Genomic DNA, 12,002 nt, shown 5'->3' on the forward strand with positions numbered 1-12,002 from the left:
CCAGTGCATGCATGGGACCCCCTAATCAAAAGTGCAAGAAAAAGAAATCAACGGGTCACACGGCTTTTCAGAAAATTTTGTTGCCTATAGTTGTCCGTCGAAGGAAATACTTATTTTTTACACTTACCATGTCCAAAGTGAGAACGAGATGCCAATCGCTCTGTCTGTGTTAAATTGAACCAGTCAAGGTACAGGGTGCAGTGAATCTACCCTCAATCCCGGGGGGGGGGCCACTTCCACAAGTGGATACCATGCGCGACCATGGGGTCTCGAAAAGCGCCCTAAACACGTAATTTCCATATTCTGAAAATGCACCCCTTAACAAGTATTGGCGTGTGAAACCCTACCCTTAACAAGTATTGGAAACAAAACGATACTCTTGGCAAATATTCCCTGAAATGAACCCCTAAACAAGTACAGGAATGTTTTATTGTTACGGGTCCTTCGGTCGTCGGCTTTACCTTAGTACGACCCCACCTTCTACACCTCGCGCAAATCGGACTCTAAACACGAAGTGTTGGGGCAAAAAGGACATCCTTTATAAAACATTTTAATTTTGTTTTATCATCCCCGCAAATTCGACCCTAAACACGTAATTTTCCTAGCGAAATAGATACCCTTTTTTCATTATTTTTGTGTTTTTGACACCCTTATCACGTTACGTACCCTATCGTGACAAAGACATCCTTTTTACGTGTTTTTTGGGTCGCGCATGGTATCCACTTGTCAATGTAAGTGGCCCCTCCGGGCCCTCAATACTTCAGACAATGCATCATCGACTGCAAAGTACTATAGTATGCGATTTGCAACATCTAAGGGTCTCTGTGTGCAGACTACATTTCTACTTTTATTTTTAGATGTGACGTGTTCCGTCGGGGAATTCCCGTTTTGCAGACTACTGCAAATGCGCAAGCGCAAGCGCAAGTACATGTGCATATATTACAAGCCAATGTGAAAATTTAGTCGAAGCCAAAGTACCGTCAGGTTCTGGTTCAGGATCAAGATACTGGAAGAAAAAAATCCCTGTAGTTGGGCTTCTTGTTCTGTTCCGTCATCATCATAGTTTTGGACCGTACTTCTTTTTGAGCTGAGTCAGATAGGGCGGCCGGTAAGGAATAATTAATATTTGCGTATGTTCACCGCACTGAACGTACCCGTCCCCAACGCCGAGCCCGAGTCCTCACCGGCCGGCGATGGGCACCACTAGCCGTGCGCGTACCAGGGAGGGCACTTACACGTATTCTAGCGAGGTTAAGACTTAGACTACTATTAAAAGAATAAAAGTGACAAGACTTCCATATATTCCCTCCACTAAAATTGAAAAAAAAATGTGGAGAAGGTTTATCAAGAATATGAGTATTACTAGACAGCTGGAAGCCATCTGTTTCGAGGAGTTTTTTTTACATTTTTTATTTATCTAATTTTCTCCTCGTACATAGCAGAGTGGAGGCGTCTGGGGAGTAAAAGTCATCAACTCTACGTAGGCTTACCCCCCACTGACACCTGGGATCCCAAGCTATATTCACCCACGTACGGGTACAAAACCTGAAAATTTCACCCCCGACGAGATTTCTACTTTCCCTCTGAAAGTTCTAGCCCTAAAACACGTACATGGGGTTCATCTTCATTTCCAACATTTATGCGATATTGATTTCATTTTTAAAGAAGAATTCATTAAAAAAAACAAGAAAAATGTTATGAAAAGATGGGAAGAGCTTACGGCCGTGTTTACGTCGCCATCTTGATTTCTTTTTCTTCCGCTTGAGTTAATGATTTGTCAATTTCTTTTCATGTTGAATTGCAATACATGTTTATTTATATTCCTTTCATGTTTGAATATTTTCCAATTTGTAATTAGATCTAATTCAAGCTTGCTAGAAATTATATTTGTATCATTACCACATGCTTTTCTTGGTATACCTAACTCAGAAAACAAGTAAACATACGGGACTGCACAATAAAAGAAAGGACATAATTTTTCAGTAATTTTGCTGATCTTCATTTATGTATGGATAAATTAAGGTCTATGTGTGCTGCACTGTCGTAAAAATTACCTCATGTCCAGCGTTGGAAAAAACATTTACGGTCATCTGTTGAAATGAGTGAATTTTTACAATGAAATTAAAACAAAAATCTTGACTTGAATATTGAATTGGTCTGGTGGCTATCCAAAAGTAGCACTAGAACTACAACTACCTGCAAACGATGGTGGAATATAATGTAATGATCACAAAACATTGTACTCCTCACAGCAAATCTGATGCATAGTTCTGGAGTCTAGTTGCTAGGTATCTTTTTGCAATTCATGTGCAAAGAATTTTAGATTTTGTCATAACTGGAGCAAAAATTAACGGATGTGTGTGACGTTTGTTACGGCCTTAAACTGTAAACTCTTGCTATAGTGTAACTCGCTCCCTAGCTTATTGAAAATGTGTCCAGTGTGTGCGCGCACTGCCTCTGTGTTGTTTGGTACCATTTGTTTGTACACCAACGCACCGGATGCACGTATAGGATCCACTGCATGCACACGTACACGATCGCCTATGATTTGCTCTAAATGAAACATATGCTGCAGTTTTTTACCAGGTTATTATGTCTTAAATCTCTTTTATTTTGTGATAAGAAAGATGTGTTTTTGTAGAACGGACTACAACTCCCCATCCCAAAGGAAAAACTTAAGTAGTTGGAAAATAGAAACATACAGAGTGTTTGTGCGTGAATATTTTGTACTGTTCAAAGCGATATTCTTGCGTAAAGTCCCCATTCACTGTGCGCTCGTACATTATATTTGCAATAGAACACTTTTACCCGAACTTACCCAGCGAGTTACGCTATAAGCACGATTCGCTTATAAGATTGTATCAGACATTATTGATCCCCCTTTCATTTCCTTCTAAATGAAAACTGTAGCAAAAATTAACTCAAGCTTAGATGATAATTTGCATATGGTCATGCGTCATGAGCTCGCCCCCCAAAAAGGGTGGTGCTGTTACACACTTTGGCTTCGTGCTATAGTAATTCTTAATTATTTTCAAAACCATAGAGGCTATTCCAGCAAATTTAGTATGATTTTAAAGCTGAATTAATAGGGCAATAGCCTGGACACTTTCATTGCTGTAGACTTTATAGAACTTGAGTTATAGCTCTCAAAATTCAGGACACCAGAGGTGATGAGGGGTGGTGCCGGATGCGGCGCCGCCTGTACAAAGTCAATGGGAAAACGCAATTTTGGTGCAATTTTGGGGAAAACATCAATATTTATGTCAAAACTTGGCCTAAACCTACAAACTTGGTATCAAATTAAAGCTAACATACTCTACTTTACTGTCTTATGATTGAAAAGTAAGTTTGGCCATGTCATAGACCTGTGTGATAAGGTTGAAACATAAAAATCTGATATATTTGCAATGTCTTAATTTTGACATTTCTTCCAGATTGACACATATTTGAATGACAGTTATTTTTAGCAATAAACTTGCATCAATTACAAAAAAAAAAAAACACTTTCTACAATTCTGAGGGGGTGAAAATACTGCTCAGTATTAAGGCAAATCATCCAAATTATTACATGTAACTGACAAAGGTCAATGACCTTCAAACATCCAGGAAATGTGTTACAAATTTTAGAAGGTCTAGCATTGTTTTCTTAAAAGCACCAAGTTTATACTTCTTCACCGATGTCTTGTTACACATTCATGTATAAATATTTCACTAAATACACACACTGACATTAAACAATAAGTGTCTGTGTGAAATGGTCAAATGGACATAACCTACCTCATTCGCTCAAATGCTATCATACCAAAGGACTACATACTATATTCTGGCTTTGAACTCATCAAAACCCACCATGGCTTTAAACTATCAGACATAGACTATGTGGATATACATGTAATGTGTGCAATTGCACTTTAGAAACTTCTTTCATGAAGCTGCAGTAGTAATATAAATTTATGTATGTTTGTTCATACAGCATGTGCAAACATGTTTCAGTCTTTACTCCTGAACCTATAGACATTGTCTCCTGCATGTCATCATCACTTGGCAGATCATTGTAATAAGAGCCTCAGTAAGCAAATTGTGTAACTTACATTTCAATTGTTACTTTTCCTTTGAATTGTTTACATGTGCCATCAATTCCTTTTAAAATGTTAATAACAAATAAATTCTGATGTACAAGGCAAAGAAAACCCAACAAATGTTGGTATTGCAAGCATTATAACACCTGATATATAGTATGCGATTCCTGAAACGCATGATTTTTGGGGGCTAAAGTCGGGGTCAATTTTCAGATCATTAATTGAACATGAACCCTACACAATTATATATTGTTAGAAAGGTCTGAATGTGTTCTGTCATAATATAGCATTATTTTTGTCATAGGGGGACTACACAAAATTTTATAACAAAAACCATGAGAATAAAGAAAAATCAGAATTTCCCTATTCAAGTCCATGTAAAACTGTTGCCTTACACCTAATGCTATTTTTGAGTGCAGATTTGGATTCCTTGTTTAATTTCCTTTCAGAAAATGTATACTGTTGCTATCATAGGGTGTATACTTTGTCAGATAAATGTTTTTAAAGTTGGAAGTGCGTCGCGAAAGCAAAAATCACCATGTAACGCAAAAGGGGACAGCCTCATGACGCATGACCATATAGTTTTAATATCTTTTGTTTGTATGTTTGAATATTCATGTATACTTTGTTATATTGATTTACATTTATATGAATATTAATTGCCTTAAATAATTTGCATGGAGTGTTTCCAAGAAAATAACAAGGCTTTAACTCATTAAAAACTGGGAGTTGGCCAGTAAGTTCTCATCATGACAACATGTCTGCTGGCTGCCTCTGTGTTAAGAGTTCTAGAAAATGTGAAATTGTAAGAACCCCGTACTACACTAGGTATCTTTTTGCAATTCATGTGCAAAGAATTTTAGATTTTGTCATAACTGGAGCAAAAATTAACGGATATGTGTGACGTTATTGTTATTGATCCCCCTTTCATTTCCTTCTAAATGAAAGGGAGCTGCTTTGTTGTGCATGGGATGGTAATATGTACTGTACACGACATTTGTACATGATTGTAGATTTATACATAGCTTGAATACTGAAGATTAGTACTTATTCTTGTTTCCTAGATCCTAGTTTGACCCTCATCCAAGCCGTCATCCAGCATGACTACTATTGAAAGTGACTTTCAAAAGCTGAATTTGAACGACCAATCAGCAAAGGGAAAACAGAACATGCTTCCATCCAAGAGCAACAAAATGGAGACAGGTAAAGTTGAATTGTTTAAAGAAGAACTGAAAGGTTGAATCAATTTTGCCAAATGTAGCAAAACTTGCTTTTGATAGAATGAGAGGTATATATGCTTTCTCTTCCTAGCTTTCATAACACCCTGAACACTTTTCAATGAAATAATATGAACTATCTAAAAGAGCAACAAAAAAATATTCAAGGTTTTCCAGGCACCATACCCATAGTTTGTTATCTACATTTGCTATTATATCCCTTACTTAAGATTGGTGTATTGAGAGTGTACACAAGGAGAAAAAGAATTGTTTTACTACGAAAAATGTTTGCCATGAAATAATTCATTTTCCTTGCTGACGTCACGCATAGTCCATTTTTCCCCAGAGAAAAGTGAACGATATGTTTTATTTTACCCCTCCCTACGTTGCGATTCGCGAGCTGTGCGGCACGATGCGAGCAGAGTGCTGCTCAGCCAAACGGTACTATCCACTACATGCCATGCCACGATCCATACGGCAAGACTTATTATTTTCTCAACTTCTCAACGATTGTTCTCTATCGACTTATTAAAAATCGTTTTGCTGTAAAATGGTAGGAGAGGAAAGTATGACCCATTCTCGGAACAGGCTAAAACTATTCGCACTCAGGTACATCACATAGTACTATGTGATGTTCCTTCGATGCGAATAGTTTTAGCCAGATCCTCGATTGTCATTGTATACTATCTACCCAGTTGAAGTAAATGGGTACTTGGTACATGTAAGAAGAACTTTTATGTTTGTTATTATACATGCATGCAAATGACGCCCTTAATGTGACGTTGCTCCTTCGCGTTAATCCTGAAAGACTGATCAACTTCAGTGTACCGGTACTCATCTCAATGCATTGCTTGCAGCACTTGTTCCATTTATGAAATGTCCATTGAAACAATATTTATCTGGTATCTCATTTATTCTGTAGTTCTACTGATTAATATTAATAATTCTTCATTAGGATTCTTTGTTGATTAAGATATTTTTATTTGTCAATTCTCACCTGCCGCATATGCCATTGTTATTGTCTTAGGAGAAAGTGGTCAAGGCCATTCTGTTGATAATGAATGATGCTGGTGCATATATTATGAAGTGCACAAAATCCTTGAATGCTCAAGAACAATCAGGTTAATAGGGATAGTAGTAAACAGTGCTTAGAAATAGTGCATTATTTTTTTATATAAATGTTTTTATTTATGATTATAATCAAATAATTATATTTTGATTATTAAATCATTTTCCAATCATATACATTGTATATGAAAACAATGCAGATCAACCTGGAGTGGATACCCCTGACTCCTGTCCCAGCAAGCCAGCATCAGTACCAGATGTACTTATGCCAGGACATACTTTAAAGGGCAGCATGGTTCAAGGAGTTCCTACTCAACAAAATGAACTGCCCAAGACAGATGACCAAAAATGTGAGTTAATAGTCTGGAGGGATTTAATATGCTCAGTTTAAAATTGTTCTTGTGGAAGAGCCGTGGTGTAGTAATTCTGACTTTCGCCTTGTTAACAGAGGGTTGTGTGTTCAAATCCCACCGCGGCCTAGCGTCCTTTGGCAAGGCGTTGATCCACACTTTGCCACTCTCGACCCCGATGCTAAATGGGCACCCGGTAGGATGCGAAAGTGTTTGTATGTTTGAATTTGCCAGCGCCATAATGAGGCTGTGATGAATGCAAGGAATGCTTCCTAGGGAGTGGAAATTGTGCACTTTTTGTGTGGGATTGAAATGAATCCAATGACCAGGGTAATGATGTGCTGTAAAACGCTTTGAGTTGTTCTTGGAAAAGCGCTATATAGAAATTGGCTATTATTATTCTTGCGAAATGCTCCTGCTCTGTGTGGGATATGTTTTACAGATCAGCCACTATTGAAATCATGGTCATCAGGGTTTGATCACAAAGTATTTAAAGTGGTACTCAAGACTGAAAGTAATATTATTTGAACAGACAAAGTAAAATCGGACAAACAAAGCATTAAATGTTTCATCATCATCGGACAAGGAATAAAAACGCTATGACATCTTAATGTCTTGCATTATTTGGTGAAACAGCTAGTTCTATGCATGTCTTCTTGAATATGCAGTGAGCAAACTGATGATGTCATATCCCAACTTATTCTTTTTTATTGTATCATATGAAATTATATTTATTCACTTTTTCCTCCAAGAATGAAAACAAATTGACTCATGATATAATGTGTGAGATAATCACTGCTGCAACTTGTTGGAACAAAAACACAAATTTGTCACTGCAGTGATTGTTATAACACATGTTTATATTCTCTGATACCGGTAGTTGATGGATGTAGATTTCAAATGTTTATTTCAAAATGAAGGTCTTGAGATGGAGACATCAGAGGATAGTGTGGATGCAGTGCCTTCAAGCAAACCTAGAGCAAGGGTGTCGGCAATGCCGCAAGCCAATCTGCCTGTACCGCAGCAGGAAACTGGTGCTACAGCTGCTTCTGGTTCAGGTGCTGTTCCTAGAAGTGAACCCCAAACTCAGGAAAGTCAAGGAGCTCAAGAGTACGCTGCTCAGTAAGTATTTTATGCAGCAGGAGATGGTGGTATAAGACAATGGCCCGAATTCTCAAAGGTGATTTTTGAAAACCCACGGTTGAGTCCATGGTTTATGCAGATTTCCTGTATAAACTACGCTTAATTTACCACGTATGTTAAAAAATGTTCAATGCTCATGCGCGCTTTTGTCACAGTGCGCCAAATTGACGCCTGTTGCCGTGGTTATCCACACTATTTTATTTATGAGTTCTCTGTTTTGAATTAATGAGTCCACTCTTCAAACAGTGGAATCATGAATAAAATAGCATATCTAACCATGGTAACAGGCATCAATTTGGCGCACTGTGACAAAAGCGCGCATCAGCTTTGGATATTTTTTATACAAGCGCTAAATTAAGCGTAATTTATACAGGAAATCTGCATAAACCATGGATTCAACCGCGGGTTTTCAAAACCACCTTTGTGAATTTTGGCCGTTATGTTTAATTTTATTACCTGTCTGTTCATCAGTTGCGTTTTTGTTCTCCTGATTTAATTCAATTCTGTTAAATCGCATTTATTTCATTCTCGATTAAAAGTATACATAATACAAAGTATAAGAAAGTATTAACAAGCCAAAGTAACAATGAAAGTGAAATGGGGTACTGAATAAATAAAGCCAAGAGGCCTTGTATATGGTCCTTTTCATATATGCGCAGTTCCTAAAGATTGATTCTGTAGAATACATACAGTTGATATTGATTGGATCAGTTGTAACTCTTTGTAAGACAAGGCCCTGATTTGAATTTGGGGTCACAAGGTCAAGGTCATGGATATCATGTGAGAGAAAAGTTTGTCTTTTAATTTGAGGAATTTTTGATGGATCAGCTTGTATACAATATCTCCATGCAGGATATTGAGCCTTTTTCAAAGGAAGGTCATCAGTGTTACAATAGCAACAACAAAATAATATTGATAATGATAATAATAATAATGTCAATGATGATAATTATAATAATAATAATGTCAATGATGATAATGATTATAATAATGATAATTGTAGTTATAATAATGATCATCATAATAATTATACTATGATTAATAATGATAATACAACTAATAATGAATAATTCTGATTATAATAATGATAATATGCAATTTAAGTCAGATAATTGATTAGAGTTTGACACAAAATTAATGAGAGTTTGGCCATAACTATTAATTTCATGTATAATTTTTCTTGTTTACTTTGACAGACAAGCACCAGACCTTGAAGGAGAAAAAGATTTGATACTCTATGAATTAGCAGATCAACTTGCTGGAAGCTGTGGCCTCAGGAAATTAGCACTCCCACTACGAATCAGGGAAAATGAGGTTGCGCAAATTGAATTTGGCTCTCAAGGTTCAGTTGTAACGCAGTTTTACAAGGTTTTCCAGCTGTTCTCCTCAAGAGTGCCAGGTTCACAGTTGTTCAAACAGTTGCTGGAGGTACTGACTAGAGCTGATCAGAGGTCTGCTGCATCCTGGCTACGGAATAGTAAGTTTGCAAATTTGTTTGTGCTCCTGCAAAATGCTCACTTGATGTCACCGCCTCTAGTTCGCTTGGGAAATGGGGTGGGAGTATTACAAAAAAAATACAGAATTGTAGATTTTCATTTGACAGATGAACAACACCAGACTTGAAACCACCCTTTTATATCATGTAAGACCCTCCTTTCCTTCTGGGTCGACATCGCTTTCTTTGATAGCATACAGAGAATATGGAAATTTATTAAATTTTTAAATGGATCCCAAGTGCAGGAAAGAAAGAAGAAAAAGATTGGCTGAACTACAAAAAAGATCTCTGTGTGCCAATAAGGTTTGTCATCATTTTAAAAGAGAAATATGTGGTTTTGAGCACACTGTTAACCACTCTCTCGGTATAAACACAAATGAGTGATGTCACAATATGGACATATCTTCGGTGCATGTATTTACTATTGTGAAACCCTGGTATTGGCATCTGATTGGTTCATTTCCTTGTAATTTCTCACCATTTTTGACCAGGAATTGGACAAAGTGAGCCAGAGCCATTATTGCATGGTAGTGAGTCCAGTCCCATCTCCGATGCCATACTCCAGACAGAGACAAGACAAGGAAACGTCAACAGTGAATTCTACGATGTCTTTCTCTTCCACACTGGCAAAAGCGATGGCACAGAGAAGTGAGTAGCGGTATCTAGATACTCCTGCCAAACAAAGTGGGAAGGAGGTATACTTGACTCGGGGTATCGTTGGGTGGGCCCTTCTGTTGCTAATTGTGTGTTTTGAATTACAGATCCAAACTACTTTCTCATTTTTCACCCAATGCTCATAAGACTTGACACCCACATTGGTCTTGGACTAAAGACCTGCAATATACATGTTCAAGTATTCAAAAGTTTGATGCCAAGGCATAATCTCTGTTTGCCTCAGGCAGACTGCCTCTGCTCAGATACCCACTGTGTCCGCTGGACATGTTTTTCAAACTTCAATCTTTTTTTAGAGACTCTGTTATCTCTAAATTTGAATTTAAATATAGATGCCTACATCCTACGTAAATGTGAAGTCTATGAATGTGTTTATTCTGTCATGATAGACATTTCGACGTAGAAGCAAATGAAGAGGGCATTAAGGCGAATAGTGAACAACAAAAAAAGACAAAAGAATTCGCCTTTCTGTCGGATCTGGTATGATATCTTGAAGGACTTTGGTATCATTTGATTGCTTATCCACTCAGTTCTATTACAGACTAAGGTCTGTTCATGATGATTGTTTTCAGTGTTCTTTTACAATGCTGGGGTCAGCAAATTTATCTACTTTCTTCAAAAGCTGACGGCCATATCTCTTTAACATGCCAGAGAAATGTCAGTTTTATGGAATTTATCTGCCTGATAGCTACATTGGTATGTGAAGAGATATTGGGCACATCTTACTGATAAGGAGGATATTTTTTCCCCTAATAAACCAATTATCTCATCACTGGTTGTGGATTTTTTGGAAATAGAAAATGAATTTTATGGAAACTTGTACAGTCTTGTGCAAGGACTGAGACTAATTGTGGGTATTAAGGCTATGTCCTTTCCCAATGAAAAAATCTAAATGTTTTTAGATGAGGCAGGTTTTGGAAATAATGTCTTCTTTAGAAATATGTAAAATATAACTTATTGGAAAGTGAGCATATATTACTTTGTAATGTCAGTTTTGATTTATATAAATTCTGTCCATGTTCTAGATTCCAGAGAATGTGCGAGCGGCATGGGTGGACTTTGAAAAGCTCCGACACCATTCCAGCTGCTGCCCCTGTCCATGCTGCCATTGAGAAAATTCTAAATACCTCAACGCATCTGGTCCTGATAATCACAGAGAGTGACTGCATTAACTACAAAAAAGGAGAAATGTGTATGACAGTGGAGATGGCTTTACAACTGGCTTACAATGACAACAACTTGTTAGGAAGAGTCCTTCCCATACGGTGTTGTAATAAGAGGAGCTTACCCCTCCTTTTGCAGGCCTTGACCGGTGCACATATAGATGACGAAAGCTTTGAGAATCGGATGATTGCAACCATCAATACCAAAACAAGGGAAGCAAGGATGAGAGAAATGCAAGACTAAATGAATGTCTTACATGGGCGCGTTGTGGTCTAGTGGTTCTGACTCTCGCATTTCAAACAGGGTCGTGGGTTTGAATCCTAACCAAGGCGTGTTTTCCTTCAGCAAGAAATTTATCCACACTGTGCTGCACTAAACCCAGGTGAGGTCAATGGGTACCTGGCAGGATTAATTCATTGCATGCACTGAGCGCCGGTGATGGTAGCTCGAGCGAAAGCCGGGGTATTAATAGCGAGTGCTTTGTATCCTCTGGCAAAAAGCGCTATATAAATCCAGTTATTATTATTGTTATTATTACGTTGGGGAGGAATCGAACAAAAAGAAACACAAAAAAGAAAGAAAGATCAAGACCCATCTAAACTGGAAATCAGGAATGTATTCAAGGCTGGTTTTTCTGAGACACAAGGTGGATGGTGGACTTGGAGAATACCTTCTCCTATAGACTCATTACATTTAACTTGGCTGAGGCCAAGGCCGACAAAATGTAGCGTCAAGGCCGGCCTTTACTAAATCCCTGCCTCAAATTGGCAATTAAGAGAGTACGTTATGACGCACTATGATTGTAGAGATAACT

At 37.7% G+C, this 12,002-nt stretch overlaps 1 protein-coding gene across 1 annotated transcript; it reads left to right on the forward strand.

Moving 5' to 3' along the window:
* The first annotated feature begins 937 nt into the window (after window positions 1-937).
* LOC121418520 lies at window positions 938-11,528 on the forward strand. The gene is made up of 7 exons (XM_041612435.1): window positions 938-1,108; window positions 5,144-5,282; window positions 6,565-6,714; window positions 7,635-7,836; window positions 9,054-9,334; window positions 9,844-10,000; window positions 11,050-11,528. The coding sequence occupies exons 2-7, from the start codon at window positions 5,180-5,182 to the stop codon at window positions 11,429-11,431; spliced, it is 1,275 nt and encodes a 424-aa protein (XP_041468369.1). The 5' UTR covers window positions 938-1,108; window positions 5,144-5,179; the 3' UTR covers window positions 11,432-11,528.
* The last annotated feature ends 474 nt before the right edge of the window (window positions 11,529-12,002 follow it).

Source organism: Lytechinus variegatus, chromosome 1 (assembly GCF_018143015.1).
Source record: "Lytechinus variegatus isolate NC3 chromosome 1, Lvar_3.0, whole genome shotgun sequence".
Lineage (NCBI taxonomy): Eukaryota > Metazoa > Echinodermata > Echinoidea > Temnopleuroida > Toxopneustidae > Lytechinus > Lytechinus variegatus.